Source organism: Alnus glutinosa, chromosome 11 (genome assembly GCF_958979055.1).
Source record: "Alnus glutinosa chromosome 11, dhAlnGlut1.1, whole genome shotgun sequence".
NCBI classification, from domain to species: domain Eukaryota; kingdom Viridiplantae; phylum Streptophyta; class Magnoliopsida; order Fagales; family Betulaceae; genus Alnus; species Alnus glutinosa.
In genome coordinates, this window is record NC_084896.1 from 6,287,255 (window position 1) to 6,311,516 (window position 24,262).

At 43.3% G+C, this 24,262-nt stretch overlaps 2 protein-coding genes across 3 annotated transcripts; one reads left to right on the forward strand and one right to left on the reverse strand.

Annotated features, from left to right (window-relative positions):
- Positions 1 to 436: 436 nt before the first annotated feature.
- Positions 437 to 2,760, forward strand: LOC133881676 (pentatricopeptide repeat-containing protein At2g03880, mitochondrial). Its single transcript, XM_062320669.1, has one exon. The coding sequence runs from the start codon at positions 541 to 543 to the stop codon at positions 2,461 to 2,463; it is 1,923 nt and encodes a 640-aa protein (XP_062176653.1). The 5' UTR covers positions 437 to 540; the 3' UTR covers positions 2,464 to 2,760.
- A 72-nt stretch (positions 2,761 to 2,832) lies between these two features.
- Positions 2,833 to 7,233, reverse strand: LOC133881677 (uncharacterized). Of its 2 annotated transcripts, none has more exons than XM_062320670.1 (5): positions 6,526 to 7,233; positions 6,161 to 6,423; positions 5,181 to 5,318; positions 4,154 to 4,402; positions 2,833 to 3,344 (listed from the first exon to the last, which is right to left on the reverse strand). In XM_062320670.1, the coding sequence occupies exons 1-5, from the start codon at positions 7,136 to 7,138 to the stop codon at positions 3,231 to 3,233; spliced, it is 1,377 nt and encodes a 458-aa protein (XP_062176654.1). In that variant the 5' UTR covers positions 7,139 to 7,233; the 3' UTR covers positions 2,833 to 3,230. The 2 variants fall into 2 exon arrangements, with proteins under 2 accessions (XP_062176654.1, XP_062176656.1); XM_062320672.1 differs by having other exon boundaries at positions 4,154 to 4,393; positions 6,526 to 7,231.
- Between the last annotated feature and the right edge of the window lie 17,029 nt (positions 7,234 to 24,262).

Here is a 24,262-nt window from a genome sequence, read left to right on the forward strand (position 1 = left end):
TATCAGTCCTAAATTTTGCATATCGAAACATGAATATAACATTATATATGTCAACTGTAACCCAATCTATTTAATTAATCTAATAAGACCTTAAATTCGAACTCATTAAATTCGTGTCGAGTTCACGGGTGATGTAAAAAATTGTCAGCTCTCTCTCACAATTAACTTTTCTATTAAGTAATTTTTTTTACATTTTGATAATTAATTTTATTTTATTTTAAATTAAATAATTACGATTTTATCATTTACATATTTATCTTATTTATCAGTCTAATATTTATCATTTCAATATTTATTATATTTACTTATATTTTAAAATTAATGAATACTAATGTGAGATAATCTTAATTAACAAATTTGAACTAATAATTGAGATTTAATCAATTATAAATAATAGATCAAGAATCATCCTAATCCTCTCTAATTTGGTCACACAATACGTTGCGTTTTACATGTACCATCATTCATCAGCGACGGTGCAAAATCTGCGAGCGTATTTTCTTCGATCCGTAGTTTCAATGTGCTTGATAGTTTGAAGCCATGAAAGCAATTTCGAAGCTCAAGAGCATAAAATCGTCGCCTACGCTTTCACCATCACATCTTCACTCTCTCGCACCCATTGGGTCGCGGAATGTGCCAGCCTCCTCGTCGTCTCTGCTTGAAGAGTTCACTAACTTGTGCTATCGGAGAGACCTCCCGAGAGCGATGAAGGCCATGAACGCTATGCAAAGACACGGCATCTGGGCCGACTCTATCACCTACTCGGAGCTCATCAAGTGCTGCTTGGCTCGTGGGGCTGTCGAAGAAGGTAAGCTCGTTCACAACCACGTTTTTTCACATGGGCACGAGCCCAAAACCTTTTTGATCAATATTCTCCTCAACATGTACGTCAAATTTAACCTCTTGGATGAGGCACAGGCATTGTTCGACCAAATGCCTGAAAGGAACGTTGTTTCGTGGACGACCATGATTTCAGCTTACACTAATGCTAAGCTCAATGACAAGGCCCTGGAGTTCTTGATAATGATGCTTAGACAAGGCGTCATGCCTAATATGTTCACTTACTCCTCGGTTTTGAGAGCCTGCGATGGGCTATCGAATCTCAGACAGCTGCATTCTAGGATAATTAAAGGTGGGTTAGAATCTGATGTCTTTGTTCGGAGCGCTCTTATAGATATTTACTCGAAATTGGGTGAGTTGCAAGAGGCACTAGGCGTTTTCAATGAGATGGCGAGTGGAGATTCAGTTGTTTGGAATTCTATTATAGGGGGACTTGCTCAAAACAGTGATGGTGATGAAGCTTTGAATATATATAAGAGCATGAAAAAAGCTGGTTTTCCACCTGATCAATCGACACTAACCAGTGTGTTAAGAGCCTGCACTGGGTTGGCGCTTCTAGAATTGGGCAGACAGGTCCATGTTCATATACTGAAGTTTGATCGAGATCTAATCCTTAATAATGCACTTCTGGATATGTATTGCAAGTGCGGCAGTATGGAAGACGCAAACTTTGTTTTTACTAGGATGTTGGAGAAGGACGTAATCTCTTGGAGCACCATGATTGCAGGGTTAGCCCAAAACGGTTTCAGCCGAGAGGCACTAAAATTGTTTCAATCCATGAAAGATTCTGGGGTAAAACCGAATTACATTACGATTCTTGGGGTTCTCTTTGCCTGTAGCCATGCCGGGCTAGTAGAAGATGGCTGGTACTACTTTCAATCGATGAAGAAACTCTTTGGGATCAATCCAGGAAGAGAGCATTATGGTTGCATTATTGATTTGCTTGGAAGGGCTGGGAAGCTTGATCAGGCAATTAAGTTGATTCATCAAATGGAATGTGAACCAGATGCTGTGACATGGAGAACTTTGCTTGGTGCATGCAGGGTTCATCAGAACGTGGATCTAGCTATACATGCTGCCAAACAAATTGTAAAACTGGATCCTGAAGATGCAGGAACCTATATACTGTTATCTAACATATATGCGAATTCTCAAATGTGGGATGATGTTACAGAAGTTAGGAGGACCATGAAAGCTAGAGGAATCAGGAAAGAACCAGGGTGTAGCTGGATTGAAGTGAGCAAGAAGATACATGCTTTTATTTTAGGAGATAACTCGCATCCGCAAATAGATGAGATCAACAGGCAGCTAAACCAGTTGATTCATAGATTGATGGGAGTGGGTTATGTCCCAGACACGAATTTTGTCTTGCAAGATCTTGAGGGTGAACAGAGGGAAGACTCACTTCGATACCACAGTGAGAAACTAGCAATTGTCTTTGGTATGATGAGCTTGTCAAGGGAGAAGACGATCAGGATCAGGAAAAACATCAGGATTTGCGGTGACTGTCATATTTTTGCAAAACTCGTAACGAAGATCGAACAGCAGACTATAGTGATTAGAGATCCCATTAGATACCATCATTTTCAGGATGGGGTTTGCTCTTGTGGGGATTATTGGTAGAAGAAAGACACAGTGCGTAAACTCATGCTGCTTGCATTTGCTGAGCATCAATATATAGAAGCAGTGGAAATAAACCAGAAAAATGCTGAACTCTCAGGCCAACTGCAGAACCAGGCAGTTAATGACCTTAGATCTCAAATGTTAGCGGCAGTAAGCAGCACAAAGATCCGATCACTAGTCCAAATCCTATGAACGGATGTGAGCCAGGAAAGATGTAACTTAAGATAACTGTGATAACAAGCAATCAGATGTACAACAATTAATTTGGTTAATTCAGTGTAGAATGATTTGTTTCAAGGTGCATATGTTGTTCAATCAATGGAAAGGATGCTAAATGCGATTTGGAAAGAAAATACAATAGGGATGATATTTTGCACCAAAACTAGCTCCATTTATTAAACATTCATCGAGTAATGCTATCAATCAGTCTTTTGGAGCATACATAATGGTCAAACGTCCTGCTGCCCTACTTATCGATACATCAGTGCGATATCTTAACTCCCATTACAATATATACCACACCACTGTCCTACTATTTTTTTTCGTCCTATTGCCAATCCACCATTGATTTTTTCTTTTTTTCTTTTTTCTTTTTTCTTTTTTCTTTTTTCTTTTAACAAGGGTTAATCCAAAAGAGGATTGCTAATGCTAAAAAAGCATAGTGGGATAGTGGTGTATATATATATAGCATTACTCGTACAATAATGACACAGGAACTGATATCAGGCACGTTTGACTTGAGATGGAGAGTATTCCCCGCTGCTCCCTTATAACTCATCTCTGAAGCCCTCCTTTCTTGTATGTTCAACATAAGATGCATAAGCTTTGATTATTGACACATAGACATCAATTCCTTTCAAGTACTCATCTTGGTTTAGAAACTGCAACAGGATGGAAAATATGATAGTCATCAGTAGCATATTGAAAGATTAAGGAACCAAGCTTAAATAAGTAATCTAGGTCAGAGATAAGCATGAGCTTCGCTTTGCTTCTGTTTTGTTAAAAACTCGAACATTCAGAAATTGTGATGCAGCAAGCTTTACAATTGTTGCTGGAACTACGAAATCAGTCCTTGGCAGGTCAAAAGTCATTCAGAAAGGAATTAAATAAAATCAATGTCTGATGTCCAAGTAATAAATGGGTCAAAGAGAGAAAATCCAGGGAAATCATATTGGTCTTCCTTGATAGAGAGTGTCACTAATGTGTCTGTTATCTTTTGAGTATCTAAAAATAGGAGTCTGATCTCCATAGTTGTTCTTAAGTCTAGGGATCTCAAGAGGCTGTTCTAGAGTATTAAGTCAGCTTTGAGTTTCTGTATAAAAAGGCTGACACCTCATTCGTTATAGGGTCTCTATTGAGTAAGAACCTGGCTGTATCATTCGACAGCAAGCTATTATATCAAGAGTTGGAACCTCTTTTCATTGTTCTCTCAATTTTTTGCCAATACATTAGATTTCTTTTCGTCACTGGTGTTGAGTTCGTTGGGTTTTCTGCTAAAACATTAAATCTGCAGCCTGGGGCCTGCATCAACTTGGATTAGTTCAGATTCTGCAGGCTCACATGTGGAATGCTCACACACACAAAACAATATTCATACGATCACACAATGGATTTTAACTCATGGCCCATGTAAACATGCGGTAAACAGCATGTATTCATTACAAACAAGCACGTTGAATAAGACAGTCACCTCGTTATGATCATGGAGGAGAATAGGAGTGTTCGCCATAGGAGAGAAGCCTATTGCTGGCAAGCCATGTAAGCGATAGTATCGAGCATCTGTTGCGGCAGGAAAGATTTCAGGCTTACCAAGTTTGCCATTAGCTTTTCTGACAGCTTCTTCTAGTAAGGTCCACCAGGGGTTAGAACTGTCAGTGGCAGTGAGCATTGGCTTCCCAAACTTATCACGCACAGAAGCCTTCTGCTTAAACTGCCCAAGCTACAAACAATTAGAGAAAGTGACACCAGGGAGAAATAATCATAGCACAGCAACAACAACAATAAAGGAACATTTTTTGTCCCCCAAGAGAACCCAGATTCCTAAAGTATTGACCCTCTGTTATCATGTTGATCTCAATAAGACCATGATTCTTCTCTGAACAAATTGAGTAAAAGAACTTCCACAATCATGATAGTCCGTACTTCCAGACACAATGCTTTCAACAAATGTAGAAATAGGACTTCCCATGTTAAAGTGGACCTGATGGAGCTATCCCTAAACTTATTTTATTCTGTACTGCACACATATATCAAGCAGTACAAATATACAAAAGAAAACCAGCAACTAAATGCAGTTCAACATCTACAGAATATCCAATAAAAAGCACCAGTGACAATGTCAAATTCAAGGCAACAGCTGCAATTGTTCCACCACATTCCATGGTGTTAGTTTTTATTTTTCAGATGGGTAACTAAAGTGGCTTTCTCCTTGTTTGATTGAAGCATCCACCATGGTCTGAAGATTATCCTCTTTCACAATTCACACCATTTTTGTCTTAAGTAGGTTCTACCCCATATTGCATGGTAACTATCCCTAATCTTAATTTTACAGAGTACATATCCTCCTTTCGCAGTACTTAAGCACAATCTTAAAAACTAATTGGTTTCCCACAATCTTATACGGAAATTTTTGAAGCTTGACAGCAATAACCAAGAAAATGTCTCTTCCTTGTTATGCTAATACAGTAAAAAAAAAAAAAAAAAAGTTTAGTCATTACCTCGAATGTCATATTACGTGAAGCAGGTGCCCATTCTTCAGCGATCCGTCTCTCCAGGGATTCTGGATTGGCAGTTGGGGGCACTCGAATATCAAAACCTGCTTGTGCTTCAGATGGCTGCACATTCATGACGAAACCCTAATACACAAGAAGGGAGAAACTTGCATGTTTTAAATTGTCAAGAACATATATCATTGTGACGATGACAAGAGTAAGAGGTAACAAATAGGTTCACTCACTATTCTTTAATTGGTAACTTACACATGCATTCAATGAGTCTCAATTCCTTACCTTTCATCCCTTCAAAAAAAAAAATACCTTACCCTTCATTCGTTCTTATGAGAGGGAGAAATTGCTATTTGAGCTAGAGTTCATGGCCACTATTCTAAACCTTTTACATAAAAGATAATTCCATGAATAAATTTTTTGGATGTGTTATTCCTACATCACATTATCCTACATTAATTTTACACCAATACACATTAGGTGTGGGACCCACATATATGAGACCCACATGCATGGATCACACACCCTATACGTCTTAGTATAGGATTGATGTAGGGTAATGTGATGTAGAAAAATTATTTTCCCTTTATAAATTTGTTAGATTTAGGTGCTTGTCAAATGAGGATTAAGCTTTTTGACTCGAGGCCTATGGCCCTACACCTCACGGGCATGTCTCCCAAGTCACCAATTGTACTGGTCTGTTGTAGTTTAGACCTCTAATGATTGGTGTAACTTCACAGTCACCGGAGCCCCCAACAAATATGTTGTCCAAATTGCTAGCAATTTAGAAGAGCTTCTATGGAATTTACATGTCCCAACAAGATGGCGGACAGCCCAAAACCTGTTCGGGTAGATGGCCCCATAAAGAAGCTCTTACATTTGCTGCCTCGATTGTTAGCAATTCGGATAACAAAATTGCTCGTATCTATGTACTAAACTTCAACAAATAAGCTCCAAAATTAAGTCTAACTTACAGTTGGAGTCGGCGTGCCCGCCTTCAAGAACACCATATTAACCGAAACAACCTCGCCCTCGGCCTTTAAACCTGCCTTCACCAAATCCAACTGCGAAGCTCGGAACCTCCTCACAATCTCAATGCTTTTCAGCAGATTCTCCATAGCCGTATTGTCATACAACCTCGACCCATGGCCTGGCTGCCCAGTAGACTTAATCACCAGCCACCACGGACCCCTTTCCGCATAAAACGCCCTGTAGTTCTCATTCGTTGAAGCCAACCCTGTTCCCAAAATTACACTAATACTTAAAACAGAGTACAAAAAAACAACCATCTTGGACAGTAAACCTTAAACAACACTAAATAGTACAAAAAACCAGTTACCTTCGTCGAGTAAAATGCCCACATTCAAACTGTTGAAAACATCGGAATCCACGAACTTCTCGGTACCATCGTGGCCACCAATCTCCTCGTCCGGCACAAAGGACAGGTAGACAGAGCGAAGGGGCTGGAACCCAGAAGCCTTCAACTTGCGAATGGCCTCGAGGTACTGCATGCCAACGCACTTCATGTCCTGGGACCCTCTGGCGTAGATGTTGCCTTCCCGGTCGAGGTGGGCACTGAAGGGAGGGTGCGACCACTTGTCGTGCTCGGCCGCAACAACGTCGGTGTGAGAGTTGAGAAGGATTGAGGGGAGGCTGGGATCGGAGCCAGGCCACTTGAGGAGAATCAGAGGCTTGCCTACCACAAACTCCAGGGTCTGGCCCTCGAGCGAGAGGGACTTGGCTTGGGAGAGGATGAAATCGGCAGATTCAGCGTACTGGGGGATCGGCTGGGCCGTGTTGATTCGGAGGTACTGTTGGAATCTTGATATAATTGACGACGACGACGATGTTGATGATGGGTTTGATTCTGCTGTTGCTGCTGATGATGATAATGAGAGGAACAATAATAGTAGAGAAATGAAGTACAGCATAGTTCTGCAACTGAGCTCCATTGTTTCTTTTACTCTGTTTTGCTCTGTTTTAGGAAGGAGGATGAGACTTCTGACTTTTATGGGAGATGCATAACCGTATCCAAGAATAAAAGCAAAAGAATGAACCCAAAAATTTTATATATATATAAAAAAAAAAAATTATGCTTTACTCAATCTCAAAAGATGTCTTGAGAGAAAAATTATGTCCATAACTTATAAAGTCATCAGGTTATATATCTATTGACGATGTAGAATACTTTAACAAGCTCTCTCACGTGTAGTAATTTTGGTCAAACGCGTGTTTAACATTGAGAGAGAAATGACCATCATCGTCCAAAGAACCTGCTTTGATACTATGTAAAATCACCACTTGTCCTAAAAACGTAAACTGATAGGTCATATATCGAACCACGTAAAATCTCATCTCCATTTTATTATTTCTACTATTGTCTTTATTTTTCCATTCATTTATCTTTTTTTTTTCATGGTATCAGAGCAATAGGCTAACGCCAGTATTCGATCCAATGGTCCTGTGAATTTTTCGTTTTCTTTTATCTCTATGTTTTCGATCCAAAATTGTCTTATGCAATTTTATTTTTATTTTTGTTCTATTATTTTCTCTGTCTTTTCACGCTTCTATATTCATCTCTATCCTAAACCCTTTGTTTTTTGTTTTTCACGATTACTGTTTTCTTTATTTCCTTATGCTTCTCTTTTTCTCTCATTGGTTTTTCTAATATTTTTCCTATTATATTATACGACAAGGTAATATGCTTTATTTTCTATTTCTTTTTCTTTTATTTCATGGTTTTGTCTATGATTTTACCCATTATATCATATGGCAAGGCAATATGAAAGAGTCTGTTCTCTTCTTTTCTTTTGAGAATCTTTGATAATACCGTAAGATTCTTTTGTTGTAAACAAACATCTAGAATTTGCAATTGCAAATAGTTCACTTTCTCTTATTCTCAGTTTTGTTTACCTGAATTTCCGGATTCTTGTGAAATACTTCTACCTTGTATTCCCAATTATGATAAAAAAAAAAAAAAAAAAAAAAAAGAGGAAGAAGAAGAATGTTAGGGATAAAATCAACCCTAGAGACACGTGGATCCAATGACATCTCGGAGTTATGTCTCGGCTACTTGTTCCGCATGGTTCTATCCAGTGAAGGGAAGGTCGTTTAGGTCCGAAGACATCTCGGAGATATGACGATGTCTCGGTCTTAACATTCCAGGTTACGGTATGTAAAATATCCCGAGATCTCCCAGCCAAGATGGAGTGAACATATCTCGGATATTTGTGCCTCGGAGTAATAACACCTCGGTATGATATCGAGTCGGTGCGGTATCTTCTCGGGGTGATATCCATTGGATGAGTCAACATCTCAGAGTATAAACATCTCGGACTTACACAACCCCGTTATGGTGCGGATATATCCCGAGATCTCCAGGTAAAAGCGGAAACGTCTCGGATATCATCACCTCGGAGGTCAGCTGAAATGTGCTACAGTCTCCTAAGAAGGTGCCATGCGCCACACCCGTCTCAGAATTCGATAAGGATAGAATCCCAGGAGATCAGGGATAAACTACAGATCCATGATTTATGGGATAAGATGGTTATTGACATGGAATCGAATTTAAAGAAGTACAAACGCGATCAACTGCGGATTCAACACTCCTATTCAAATTCCCAGAAGATATGATTAAAACTCAAACCAGGCTAGGACTCAAACTCCTAATCCAACTCAATGTCAAGAGGGTCCGGCCTATAAATAAAGACCGTCACACCAGGTATAAAGACACGAATTCTCTAAGCTCTTGAGATTAAGATTAAGAAGTTCTCTACAGAAAACTTTTTAGACTGACTTAGGCATCGGAGTGGGCGTGGTCGGCACCCCCGACGAGTTGTTTGTTCCTTTTTGTAGGGTCAAAGTGTTCGGTAGCAGCGAATCCTTAGGCGACACGTCACCATACCGGAAACTGTACCAACAGTTTGGCGCCGTCTGTGGGAACGATCAATTGTTCTTACAAAAAAACAAATCCGCAATGGTGACGACGAGACGTTCCAAATCGATCTTAAACGAAGTGCCGCCAACCAGCCGAGACGATGCTCGTGGAGAAGCAGAATCTGCGGATCCAGAGGCCCGGATAACCCAACTGAGTCAACAGTTAGCCCAGGCGCAGAAGAATGTGGAGGATTTGTTGGCTCAGAACGCTGTGCTCCTAGCCGCACGAACTCCGCCGCCCAATCATGATGTAGCCGATGGAACAAACCACGAAGGTTCAGGAGAGAGAAACGGGCGGAACGAGAATCATGACGGGCGGAACGAGAACCATGAAGAGAGAGCCGGGCGGAACGAGAACCATGAAGAGAGAGCCGGGCGGAACGAGAACCATGGAGAGAGAGCCGGGCGGAACGAGAATCGTGGAGAGCCCATCAATCCGGTTCCACCCACGGAGGCAGAAAGGAGGTTGCAGAAGATGGTCCAGGATCTGGGCGCGAAATATGATATGCTGTCAAAGACGATTGACCAGAGGCGTGATGGGAAGGAGTCCCTTGTTGACAACCTCTTCCAGCACAAGGAATCCATATTCACCGAAGAAGTGTCCAACTGCGACTTACCTGGAAGATTCAAGGTACCTGACATTCCTGTCTTCTCAGGCAGCGAAGATCCAGTGGAGCATCTGGACAATTTCAGGTCCCATGTCTCCCTGCACAAGACACCAGATGCTGTGGCATGCCGAGCTTTTCCTCTCACCCTGTCAGGAAAAGCCCGAGACTGGCTCAGGAATCTCGCACCAAGGTCGATTGATTGCTTCGACACCCTTGGACGAAAATTCCTGGCCCAGTTCGTATCCGGGAGAGCTAGAAGGAAACCCCGAGGGTACTTACTCTCTGTGCAGCAGGGACCAAATGAGTCTCTAAAAGACTATCTGTGGAGGTTCAACCAGGAGAAGCTGAACACAGAGAGTGCACCAGACGACTTCATTTACGGTGCAATTTTTCAAGGCTTGAAAAAAGATGGACCTCTGATGGCGGAATTGGCATTGAAACCGCCGAAAGATCTTCAAACCTTTATGGTGAAGATGGACAGGTACATCAACCAGGAAGAAACGCTCCGAGCCCTCCTCAGTAATTCCCAGCAACAACAGCAGCCGTCCACCGAGAAGCCTAAGAAAAAGAAGAATCCTGAGCCCGTACAGGATGCTGGTCCCGCAGAATATAAGAAGGTGAAGAAAAATTTCGGAGATTATAAGTGGACACCGTTGAACACCTCCATCACCGAGGTGCTCATGGAACTCAAGAAAGATCCGAATTACCAGAAACCGAGACCCATTCAAGGAAATCCCCCTCCGTACTTGGCTCACAAGTACTGCGCCTTCCACGATTCACACGGTCATCTGACCGAGCAGTGTGTTTCATTGAGGCAGTTGATCGAGAAATTCATTGAGAATGGGAAGCTAGTCCGATTCCTCGCCAATGAGAGGAATCAACAGGAGCGAGATCACTATCCGAGGCCTAGGAGGGAAGAAGATCGGGATAATAGAAGAAACTATCAACCGAGACAAGATGAAAGAAGAGAAAGAAGCCGAGAGCCAGCACCTCGGCCTCGGAGGGATGAAAGAAGGGAGAGAAGTAGAAGCAGGCCTCGGGGGGCACAGCAAGGCAATATCCCTATCATCCACACCATCTCGGGAGGATTCGGAGGAGGAGGCGAGTCCAACTCGGCTCGGAAAGCATACGCCAGGCAGCTCGATGATTTCGAAGTTTACTCGGTCCAGAGGCCCCCAAAGTCTCGGAAGTATAACCCTCTGGTTATAGGGTTTTCTGATGATGATTATGCTGGAGTCTCGCTTCCGCACACAGACGCCCTTGTGGTCACCTTGACCATAGCAAACTATCAGACCCGGCGGATCCTCATTGACACTGGGAGCTCGGCTGATATTCTGTTTAAATCAGCTTTCGATCACATGGGTGTTCCAGTAGAGAAGTTGGTTCCGGTCTCGTGCCAGCTACAGGGTTTTGCCGGAGAGAAGGTGTTGCCTCTCGGTTCTATCGATTTACCTGTGACAGTCGGGACTTATCCAAGGCAAAAAGTCATTATGGTGAAATTCCTAATAGTTGATAAGGTCTCGGCCTACAATGCAATTATAGGACGTACGGCTCTCAACGACTTCAAAGCGGTGACTTCAACACCACATCTCAGCATGAAGTTTCCAACAGAAGAAGGAGTTGGAGAGGTAAAAGGAGGCTAGGAGATGCTACAATCTGTCCTTGAAAGATACCCCGAGGCAGCACGGTCGGGGGGAGAAAACTAAGGAGGATGGAAAATAGCAATCACCGTTGGGGGAGCCTGTGGAAGCCTTGGAGGAGTTCGAGATAGGCGACTCGGGAAACAAAATTCATATAGGCTCACAACTCCCTCAACCCCTGAAGGAAGATTTGGTGGCGTTCTTGAGGCGCAACAAAGATGTATTTTCCTGGAGCCATGAAGACATGCCGGGGATTGATCCCTCGGTTATAGTCCATAAGCTGAATGTGGACCCAAACTATCGCCCTGTGAAGCAGAGAAGAAGAGCTTTTGCTGCCGAACGAAACATGGCAGTTGCTGAAGAAGTAGAGAAGTTGCTGAAAGCTGGATTCATCCGAGAGGTGGATTATCCCGAGTGGCTGGCCAATGTAGTGCTGGTAAAGAAGTCTAACGGGAAGTGGAGGATGTGCGTAGATTTCACCGACCTGAATAAAGCATGTCCGAAGGATAGCTTTCCCCTGCCTCGGATTGATTTATTGGTGGATTCGACGGCCGGGCATGAGCTCTTGAGCTTCATGGATGCCTTCTCGGGGTACAATCAGATCTGCATGGAAGAAACAGACCAGGAGAAAACTGCTTTCATCACAGACCGAGGACTTTACTGCTATAAGATGATGCCCTTCGGATTGAAGAATGCTGGAGCCACATATCAACGACTGGTGAACCGGATGTTTCAAAGTCAAATTGGCCGAAACGTTGAGGCATACGTAGATGACCTACTGGTTAAGAGTGTTCGGGCAAACAAACACATAGAAGACCTCCGAGAAACTTTTCGGACTCTAAGAAAATACAACATGAAGCTCAACCCTGCAAAGTGCGCTTTCGGAGTTTCTTCGGGCAAGTTCCTGGGGTTTATGGTGTCACAAAGGGGCATTGAAGCTAATCCAGAGAAGGTCAGAGCTGTCCTCGAGATGGAGGCCCCGAGAACAACAAAACAACTTCAACGACTGACAGGGAGAATTGCGGCCTTGAACCGTTTCATATCACGGTCGACAGATAAGTGCCTTCCCTTCTTTAAAATTTTACGAAAAGCATTTATATGGAGTGAGGAGTGTGAGGAAGCTTTCGGAAAATTGAAGGAATATCTGGCCAACCCACCACTGTTGAGCTGCCCAACCGAAGGGGAGATTCTCTATCTCTATCTGGCAGTCTCTCCCTCAGCAGTAAGCTCGGTGCTAGTCCGAGAAGATTCAGGGGTTCAGAAACCGGTCTACTTTACAAGCAAAGCACTTCATGGTGCGGAGGGGAGGTACCCTCGGATCGAGAAGTTGGCGTTCGCTTTAATCATTTCAGCCAGAAGATTGAGGCCATACTTTCAAGCTCACGCTATCCGAGTTTTAACCGAGTATCCAATGAAGAAGGTGTTGCAAAAGCCTGACCTCTCGGGAAGATTAGTCAACTGGGCGGTGGAACTCGGACAATTTGATATCGAGTTTCATCCTCGGACGGCTATCAAAGGACAGGCTCTAGCAGATTTCCTGGTAGAATTCTGTAACATTCCTGAAGCAGAAGAACTTCCTAAGGAGTCAACCTGGGTTGTGTTTGTAGATGGCTCCTCTACACAGAGCAGAAGCGGAGTAGGAGTCCTCCTCAGGAATCCCGAAGGGCAAGAGTTCGGTTTTGCTGTGAAACTGGACTTCGTTACAACAAACAATGAAGCTGAGTACGAAGCGGTGATAGCGGGATTGGCATTATCCCGAGAGATGGGGGCAATCAATGTCGAAATCCGGAGTGACTCTCAGGTCGTCGTAGGCCAAGTCCAAGGGCAATTCGAAGCACAAGAAGATAGAATGGCCAGGTATTTGGAAGAAGTACGGAGATTCCAGTCCTATTTTGAAAGGTTTGTCATCACAAAAATACCTCGGGAGGAAAACATTCGAGCTGATGAATTCTCAAAGATCGCGTCGGGAACAGAGGAAGAGATGGAAGCATCAAGAAGGCAAATTATTGTTCTGACCGAGCCTTCAATAGGTCCGAGGACCAAGGTTATGGAAGTAGACTCAGCACCGGAGGAGCCAGAGTGGGCTAGGGACATTATCCAGTTCCTTAGACATGGGCTGTTGCCCGAAGATAAGGTTGCAGCTCGGAGGGTGAAGATACAAGTAGCACGGTTTTGCCTTCTCGGGGAGACACTGTACAAAAGGGGATATTCCGAACCCCTTCTCAAATGCCTCTCCAAGGCCGAGTCGAATTATGTCCTCAGGGAAATTCATGAAGGAGTGTGCGGAGACCACTCAGGAGGAAGGATGCTGGCGCAAAAAACCATCCGAGCGGGTTACTATTGGCCCACGATCAAAAAAGACTCCGCTCTTCTTGTCAAAGCCTGTGATAAATGCCAGAGATTCGCAAGAATCATGAAAGCAAGTCCCGAGAAGCTCATCCCCCTCACTTCTCCATGGCCATTTGCAAAATGGGGGGTGGATATAGTTGGTCTGATGCCGGTAGGAAAAGGCGGACGGAAGTTCTTGATTGTAGCTGTAGACTACTTTACTAAATGGGCGGAAGCAGAGGCATTAGCAGCTATAACCACTGCGAATGCCATAACCTTCCTCTGGAAGTCAGTGGTGTGCCGGTTCGGGATTCCCCATGCTTTCGTCACAGATAATGGGAAGCAGTTTGACTGTGAACCGTTTCGGAAGTGGTGTTCGGAGCTCCGTATCCGAAACCATTATGCTTCGGTACAATACCCAAAGGCGAATGGTCAAGTAGAGGCGACAAACAAGACCTTGGTAAAGATCCTGAAGAAAAAGCTTGATAAGAAGAAAGGAGCATGGGTTGATTACGTTCCAGAGGTGCTGTGGTCGTACCGAACCACCAGAAGAACTCCAACGGGCGAGACACCATTCTCACTTACATATGGAACCGAGGCGGTGATTCCTGTGGAAGTAGGATCTCCAAGCTTCCGGGTGGCTCACTACAATCCAGGACTCAACGACGAGAATGCTAAGGTACACCTGGACCTGTTGCAGGAGAAAAGAGACGACGCTCATGTCACATGGGCGGCATATCAGAATCGAACGGCTCGGTACTTTAACAAACAGGTGGTGCCCAGAAAGTTCCAAATCGGAGATTGGGTACTCAGGAAGGTGAGCTTGATGACGAAAGATCCAACGGAAGGCAAAATGGGACCCGGATGGGAAGGCCCCTACAAGGTAATAGGATGCCATCAGAAGGGAGCTTATCGCTTGATGACCGAGACCGGAAAGATACTTCCAAGATCATGGAATGCCGAGCACCTAAAAAAATATTTCATGTAGTTCATTGTTCTCTCTTTTCAGTTTTTTACAAACAATTTCATATTCAATAAAGAATGTCTATTTCCAGTATCTACTGACAATCACAGAAATCCAAGAATCAATCCGATCTATATACTTAGAAAAAGTCTCTCGGTTTGTCCAAAATCGAGAGCAAGAAAAGTCTCTCGGTTTGTTCAACACCAAGAGCAGGAAAAGTCTCTCGGTCACTCAGTACCGAGAGCAGGAAAAGTCTCTCGGTTTGTCCAAAATCGAGAGCAAGAAAAGTCTCTTGGTCATTCAACACCAAGAGCAGGAAAAGTCTCTCGGTCACTCAGCACCGAGATCAGGAAAAGTCTCTCGGTCACTCAGCACCGAGAGCAGGAAAAGTCTCTCGGTTTGTCCAAAACCGAGAGCAAGAAAAGTCTCTTGGTCATTCAACACCAAGAGCAGGAAAAGTCTCTCGGTCACTCAGCACCGAGAGCAGGAAAAGTCTCTCGGTCACTCAGCACCGAGAGCAGGAAAAGTCTCTCGGTTTGTCCAAAACCGAGAGCAGGAAAAGTCTCTCGGTCACTCAGCACCGAGAGCAGGAAAAGTCTCTCGGTTTGTCCAAAACCGAGAGCAGGAAAAGCCTCTCGGTTTGTCCAAAATTGAGAGCAAGAAAAGTCTCTTGGTCATTCAACACCAAGAGCAGGACAAGTCTCTTGGTCATTCGACACCGAGAGCAGGAAAAGTCTCTCGGTTTGTTCAACACCAAGAGCAGGAAAAGTCTCTCGGTCTTTCCAAAACCGAGAGCAAGGAAAACCTAAAGGTCAGTCCAATAAAGGCTATCAATGCAGGATTGCAGGTTTTCGGAAGGACAAGAGCATCCAGGAAAGAATCTGCCCACGTCCTTTCCTTAGACAACCCGAAGTGGTCATGAAAAGAACACTAAGACAAGAAAACCTCTCGGTTGGAGGTCTCCAAATGTTGAAAGATTGAAGCCTTCAAAGATAAAGAAATTAGAAGAAAGGTAAAGCTCAACAACCTGACTACCCACCTCGAACGACTTAGCCTGCGGTCGCAGACTAAGGTTATGGGGGGTAACTCATTAAGGTAAGCAGGAAAGTCTCTCGGTCTGTCAAACACCGAGAGCAGAAAAGGTTTTTCGGTTTGTCCGACACCGAAAACAGAAAAGAAAATGCCTAAGCAAAAGGTAGAAATTTCATTCAAAAGATATCATATTCTAAGTTTTATACAAAGAAAAATGTACAGGTAAAGAAAAGAGAAGATAAAAATTCAAGAAAACAGCTTCTAGCTGGCAGGATCGTCAAGAGGGTCTTCTTCGGGAACTGGCGCGTCAAGACCCCAATTCGGAACGTCGGGCATGAAGTCCTTACCAAACTCCTCCATCTCATCAATGGCTTCTTCGGGAAAACCCACCAACGTCGGATCAACCGTCTCGGGATCAAATTTATATTGAGGATTTGTCACCAAAGTTCGAAAATTTTCGAAACCCCAATGACAACCCCGACCCCAACTCTGATCCCGAAGATAAGGCGCATAGCTCAACTGCTTCTGATAACGTTTGAGCTTTGCCCGATCGGCGTCATATCTGGCCCTGAGACGAATCAAGAGACTCTCCGAGTGATCCTGCGCCTTGAGAGCTTTATCCCTCTCGGCTGTAAGTCTTTCAACCTCATCTTTGAGTTTGTCCTTTTCAGCCTCGGCACTCAACGCATTCTTGCACGCCTCGGAGCATTCATTCTGCACAGCCGACAAACGGATAGACAATTGATCCGCACGATCCAGCTCGGAAGAAAGACTTTCAATAGAGCGAGCGTACCGACCGTTGGCCTCCGCCACTTCGTTACTCAAACGAGCGTTAGCAGAACGCATCTCGGATATAATTGAGTCCCGGGACGCGAGTTCCTCGTCCTTGGACTGAAGAAGAGACTTTAGCGCCGCAACTTCATCCTCTAAACCCGAGATGCGGGCTTGAACTTCGGGGGAAGGAGTGGGCGGAGACGCAGGACGATTTTCGCACTTCTGCCAGAGGGCAGTCATCTTCACAAGAAGCTGTCAAGAAAAAAGTAAGCAAAGTCAGAATCGGGATGCAAACAGAATAAAAAGTCCTAGCTCCAGAAACTTACCTGATAATGAGAGATGAGAATGCCTTGGGCGATCTTCTTGGGAGAAGACGCCCCTGCATTCCCCAGATATCCCTCGGGGATTAAGTTCTTTATGGCCTCCATCGGATGACCCAGAAGACCCCTGCCCAAAATCTCGAAGCCGGCCGAGACCCTGGAGGAAGAGCTAGGACCCACTTGAGGTACAGCCCCGGTGCTTGGGCTGGCCTCAGCACGAAACTTGCTCCTAGTAGAAGTCTCGGGGAGCACGCCAGCTTCAGGAGTAACGTTCTCGGAATCGATCCGAGACTCCTCAGCCACTCCAACATGGGGAGTTGTTTCGGGTTGACCGGGACTTTGAGTTTCAGGAGCAGATCCCGGCACCTCCTGATCAATCACTTCCCGAGAGGGGCAAGGCTCTTCAACGTCCTCAGCCTCGGACATTCCGGTAGGAGTCTCGGTTTGTATAGGCGCAGAACATGAAACTTGGGGGGTGGAGCACCCCGTTTCACGATTTTCTTCAGGGGGTGGTGGTGTTTCTGGACGTTCCGAAGAAGGAGTTCGGGGAGTACCTTCTACTTCAGACTCTTCAGCCAAAGGCTCGTCTCGGGGGGTGCCGACTTCTTCATCCATCTCTTCGAGAAAGTCACCACTTGAAGCGACAGGCTCTTGACGCACTTCCTCTTTGTCGGAAGGTATTATAACCGCTTTACCCCACAATCGCCCAGCGTCCGCGAGTCTTTGAGCCATTCGGTCCTGGCCTGTAAGCTTCCGTTTCCTGGCCGGATGCTTTACCCTACGCGCAACTGGGACATCTCGGGCCTCAGGTACATTTCCTTCTCCTTCTCTAGACCTCTCAGGTACCGCACATTGTTCACCATGGAACGAAGCCTCGGAGCCAGACTCATCCCGTGGAACAAAGGAAGGAGCAGGACTAGCCTCGGGAATGAAACCCCGAAAGCTGGCAGACCCCTCTTCAACGCTTACCCTAGGTGATGGAGCCGAAGGAGGAGTTCTCCTCGCACCCGAAGCGGCCAAAGGAATCTTCTGTTTCTTTTGTGCAGGAACATCCCCGAGAACTTCCTCAGGTGACCTCTTCTTAGTCGTAGGTCTCGGGGATGGAGGGGCTTCATTCCTCTTCTTGACAGCTCCCCTCTTGGTGATTAACTGTTTGTCTCTCGGAATGTCATATCCGAGAAACTGCCTCATATTCTCCTCGGTGACGAGATTGTCAAAATCGACTTCTTCAAACTTGTCGGCCTTGACTCTGGCAGCGGACCACCCACTTATCTCCTTAACATCCTCCAGTTCGGATACAGTGAGCGAAGGGGGGTCACTTCGGTCAGGTCGCAACAACTGCCAAGTCCGAGGCATCATACGATCTTCAGGAAGGAGAGTACCTTCGGGGCATTCCCACTCCCCGGAAACTCTGAAAAACTGCATCTCCCAGAACTTGTTGTTCGTCAGCCCACTCTTGAGCTTGATGAAAACAGGCGGGTGACGGCTGCAGAGTTCAATCATTCCCTCTGCAGTCTGCCTCGGCCTATAGATGTTGAAGAATTGCAGGATGTTCATCTCCTTCTTCAACACAAGCCTCCATAGGATGTAAGAGGCGAACAGGTACCGCCAAGCATTTGGCATTATCTGACTGGGCGCGATCATCAGAAAAAGAACGAAGTCTCGAGCAATCTCCGGAAACGGTAATCGGAACCCAGCGAGAAACATCCTCTCATAAAGGGTAATATTGCCGCCATTAATGGACCGAGCTCCAGGCGCCTGATAGAACATCTTCACAGTTGGAGAAATTTCATAGTTCGAGCGAAGGACACCCTCATGCTTCGCGAAGATGATGGAATCGACCCTGCTCTCCAAAGGAGAAAGATCCACAGAGCCGTCGGGTCTCTTTGTCCGAGCCCGAGACGAGGCTGAGACAGCTTTCTTGGGAGCCATGGAAGAAAGAAGAAAGGCAGAAACAGAAAAATACAGAGAAAGGAAAAGTTTGGGGAGGAAGACGACAATGGAGTATCGAGAAAAAGAAGTATCAGTGAGTGAACAGTACAAAATCCCAACTTTAAACGCCTCCACTACCACGTGTCCGAAATGCCAAAGGGCGCTGTCGATTCAAAATTTCCGAAGGTGAAAAGGCGCGCCTTCCGTAAATTCAGCATTAAATACGCTGCCTCGACGATACCATTTAATGATGACAAAAAGGCGGCTGTGCAGAGATGACGTCGACGTTGGGAAAAGAAGCGGTCAAATTCAAAATTTGAACTGTTGAAAAGACGCGCCCTGCGCAAACATCAGATACAGACTGGCAGCCGGAAAGTAATTCTCTTATTTCCGTTTATTTCTGAAATTAGAGAATTAGGGGGGTAACTGTTAGGGATAAAATCAACCCTAGAGACACGTGGATCCAATGACATCTCGGAGTTATGTCTCGGCTACTTGTTCCGCATGGTTCTATCCAGTGAAGGGAAGGTCGTTTAGGTCCGAAGACATCTCGGAGATATGACGATGTCTCGGTCTTAACATTCCAGGTTACGGTATGTAAAATATCCCGAGATCTCCCAGCCAAGATGGAGTGAACATATCTCGGATATTTGTGCCTCGGAGTAATAACACCTCGGTATGATATCGAGTCGGTGCGGTATCTTCTCGGGGTGATATCCATTGGATGAGTCAACATCTCAGAGTATAAACATCTCGGACTTACACAACCCCGTTATGGTGCGGATATATCCCGAGATCTCCAGGTAAAAGCGGAAACGTCTCGGATATCATCACCTCGGAGGTCAGCTGAAATGTGCTACAGTCTCCTAAGAAGGTGCCATGCGCCACACCCGTCTCAGAATTCGATAAGGATAGAATCCCAGGAGATCAGGGATAAACTACAGATCCATGATTTATGGGATAAGATGGTTATTGACATGGAATCGAATTTAAAGAAGTACAAACGCGATCAACTGCGGATTCAACACTCCTATTCAAATTCCCAGAAGATATGATTAAAACTCAAACCAGGCTAGGACTCAAACTCCTAATCCAACTCAATGTCAAGAGGGTCCGGCCTATAAATAAAGACCGTCACACCAGGTATAAAGACACGAATTCTCTAAGCTCTTGAGATTAAGATTAAGAAGTTCTCTACAGAAAACTTTTTAGACTGACTTAGGCATCGGAGTGGGCGTGGTCGGCACCCCCGACGAGTTGTTTGTTCCTTTTTGTAGGGTCAAAGTGTTCGGTAGCAGCGAATCCTTAAGCGACACGTCACCATACCGGAAACTGTACCAACAAAGAAGAATAAGAGTTTATTCGTTTTGGGTTATACCCGACCCAACAAAAAAAGAAGAAGAAAGGAAGAAGAAGTAGAAAAAGAAAAAGAAAATATATATATTAAAAGAGGCCAAGTTGACCATTTTTTGACATTTAAGGTATTACTTAAAATCCATGCTTATTTCAGCTCACAGTTGGCTCTTTTTTTTTTGCCCATTATGTGTTTGGCGTTGGAGGTATTACCTAAAACCTCGTTACTCAGGCTCCTTCAGCCTACAGTTGGCTCTCTTTTTAGCCCATCGTTAGCCATATTTTGAAGATTCTTAGCCTATTGTTGTTAAAGGCCTAACTCTAGTCACCGCCATCTCCAACAAGTTTCCATTCTTCATCGCTTCCAGCCATCTTCAAAGAGAAAAGAAAAATCAAACTCAATATTTCAGATTCTTCCACCTTGCGTTTGCGGGGGATGTTAAAGAATATATTTCCAAGAGTATATTTCCAGGATATTAGAGAATATATTTCCTATATATTGAAATATCGGAAATATATTATATTGATATTGTACGTTACTTCCCTTTTTAAGGTTGATTGTAATTAGATTTGATATAATTAAATCAATCAAATTTGATTATCATTCTTACCTATCTCAATTCTCCTATAAATAGAAGTATTATGTTTGTAAAATAATCAAGCAATAAGCAACAATGTAGCCCTTTGGGCTTTACCTGATGGATATAGGTCATAAAGCGAACCACGTAAAATCTCTTATCTCGATCTCTTTCCTCCATTTTATTATTTTTGCTATTGCTTTTATTTTTTTCATTCATTTTTCTTTTCTTGCAATATATACATTTAGAGAATATTCAAAGGTTTAATTCGAGTATTCCAAATTTAAAATGTTACAATCAAGAGTCGGAAAGTTCTTCCCTAATAATCATTTTACTCATTATTATTATTATTATTTTCCTTATTTTGCTTTTTAATACTTGTACCATACAAGGCTTAATGAATCTAGGCAATTTACAGTATTTACTGTTCAAACCGATCATTTTCAATAAACTATCTAAATTCAATTTAAAAAAGAAAAACTATAAATTGAAGGAATTAGGTTTAACTTACTAACAAAAACCAATTATATACACAAACATTTGGCTCTTCATGTGAGTATATATATATATATTAAAAAAAAAAGTAATATGTACTCAAACATTTGGCCCTTCAAGTGAGTATTAGTCACATGGTGGCTTTTCTTATCCATCTAGGCACATGTGACACATATTACCTACGACTCATATATGTCACTATTTTTTACTATTATAAAAACTTTTACCTCTGGCTCCTCATGAGCCAGGGTGGTTTTTGTTACCCCCTGGTTGTTCCAGTGGGGTTAGTTTTCTCCCAACCACTAGGGTTGTGGAGCTTTTGTTCCCCCCGGACTGTTCCGGTGGTGGCGGTGATTCTCCTAGCCTTAGAGCTATGGAGTTTGTTTTTCTTGCTTTGCTTTCGTTTTTTCTTTCTCTTTTTAGCAGATCGGAAGGCTAGAGCTGTTTTGCATGTGTTTCCGGTTTCTACCAAGATAGATCTACTACGTTTCGCCGAAGACCTTGCGTCACGACCTGCTCTGTTGTGTTCGCCGTCCGCTTATGAAGCCGCCTCCTCAACCACCGGCGGTGTTTGAGCCTCCACGCGCGGAACGTGGTCCTCACGCGCCATGGGTGACCTGCGGGTGTGAGAGCCACACTCCTTTTTTCCGACTGGTTTTTGGGGGGGGTTTCGTGTTGGTGGGGTGTCCAACGGCAGCAGGGGAGGTTCGGGGTGGCGCGTGTGCTACACGGGCCGGTGACCCGACGATTTCTTCCTCCGGCAGCTTCTGGGCTTATGTGATTTGTGCTTTTTTTCATTGAGTATATTCTTGTCTTTTCACAGTTTACCTTTGTAATGGGCTGTAAATTACTTGGGCATTTTAGGTGGCTTGTTAGCTAGACCAGGCTCTCTCTTTTTAGTTGGTTTGTGCTTTAGTGTATAGAGAGGACCCAATTGTATGTTCATGTAATTTTAGTTCGTTGCTTAGGTAGCTGCTTTAAGCTAGGATTTGTTCATAGTTTAGTGGTTAGGGATTCTGTATCTCTAGTCACTACCTCAGGCCTACGGCCGTTATTTGTAACTTTTGGACTGGATGTTTGCCTTCGGGCTTGGTTTTAAATTATTAATGAAAGTTCCAGTTCTGTTCAAAAAAAAAAAAAAAAGCATTTAAGTATTATTTAAACATTATCTTAACATATGAGAATGTTATTTCATTATATAGATTAAAATGCTTTTACTACAATGTTAAAAAATAAATAAAATATCAAACTCCATGAATTAGTAGAGTAGTTTTGTCCTAGAAAAGAAAAAGTTTCGCCTATAGTTTTATTTATATTAGGGAGAACTTTACAGAAATATACCGAATTATCGGCCGTTTTGAAAGAAATGTATCGAACTATCATTTCTCTCGGACCGGAGTATTAAACTATCAAAAATCCTCATATAAGAGTATTCCGTCATGATTCGATGTTAAATCCTAACGAAAGTCAAGTCACGTGCTATGCACATAAATTTTATAAGCAAAACTTTCCATTATGTCCCTCTAAAAAATTAAAAACAAAAACAATGCCACATTTGGTATTCTCACAGAACGACACGTGCATGGCTAACTGGAACTGTTCCGTCTAAAACGTGGTCTGGGTCTCCTCCTTGACATAGTCGTCGTTGGATTTCCATCAAACAGTTCATCAATCAAAGTCTCAATATCATCTGGCTAGTATTTGATTTACTTCTCCGATTGTCTACCCGGAGCCAAGTATTGCTGGAACCTCCCTAAGAAAGGCCAATAAGCCAGAATCATCTTCACCGAGATCGAAACCTGGAGCTCCGACTGAAGCTGCTCGTCGCTGACCACCTACTGATCTGGGTCTTGTGAATCTCGTTGAACATGGCGTTGAAGTTCTTGAACCGCTCCTTCAACACTGGCTTCGATACCGTAGCCGTTAGAAAATATATTGATACAGTATATTACGGTACTCTCCATATATTAGAGGATTTGATATAATCCTCATTAATTATAATTAATTATACATTCAATTCTGATTTAATTATATTCTCTCTACATACCATTTTATGTTTCTCTATATTTCTATAAATAGGGATCATTTGTATTGTAAATTAATCAAGTAATAAGAGCAACAATGTAGTCTTTTAAGCTTTATTCTATGGACGTAAGTCATAGACCGAACCACATAAAATCTCTTGTCTCTCTTATTTTATTATTCCGCATGTTATTTCTTTTAGGTTTTAGATTTCTTTCGGTAGCTTCCCATGGCCACACGCCTGAAGACCCTCGTGGTTCAGACACTGCAACACCTTACTCCATGACCCAAAGCAGCATTTTTATTCTGAATTAGTTACGCACGAACGCCAGTGTTCTGTCTAGTATGAAGGGAAAGAAACCAAAAAGGAAAAAAAATAAAAAAAATCATGAATTCCAGAATTTCTGCACCAAGAAACTAAAAACAATATTCAAAGTCTCATTTCCCTTTGTGTTCGTCAATTATCTTGGAAACCAAAATAGCGAGTGAAAAAAAAAAATACATACGGGGTGAATGTACACGAAGAAAACACAGTACGGTTAAATCATTCCAAATCACAAATTGAAAAATAAATAAAGAATTTTTTTTTTTTTTTTATTGGCATATAAGTTAATGGAAAACCTAAAAGAAACAGGCAAAAAGAAGCTTACATTGAAATGGGTCTTCGTGTTCGTTAGGCTCGACATCAATATCTTCCTGTTCTTCGGAGGAGGAGGATCTACTAAATCAATATCTTCCTGTTTTTCGTGTTCGTTAATGGCCATGAGAGCAGAGAGCACATAAAGCTACAACAAAGAAGTTGATTAAATGGCTCATGAGAGCAGAGATCCAAATCCTCTGTTTTAGAACTTAAAAACAGAGTTGAACAGAGACAAATTGTGTTGGAACATGCCTGGGTGCCTCAAGTTTTCTGGTCCCTGGATTTGGTGCAGTCTGGTGCTTTTATTTTTCTGGTGGTGCGGCGACGGTGGTAAGGTCATTCTGCAATGCTACTCCAAAGTATATTTCATTTGGAGGCGCTTGTGGTTTCTACTAGATCATAGTCTTCAAAACACGAAAGGGGGTACAGTTTGGTATAGTTTTCCAAATATCAG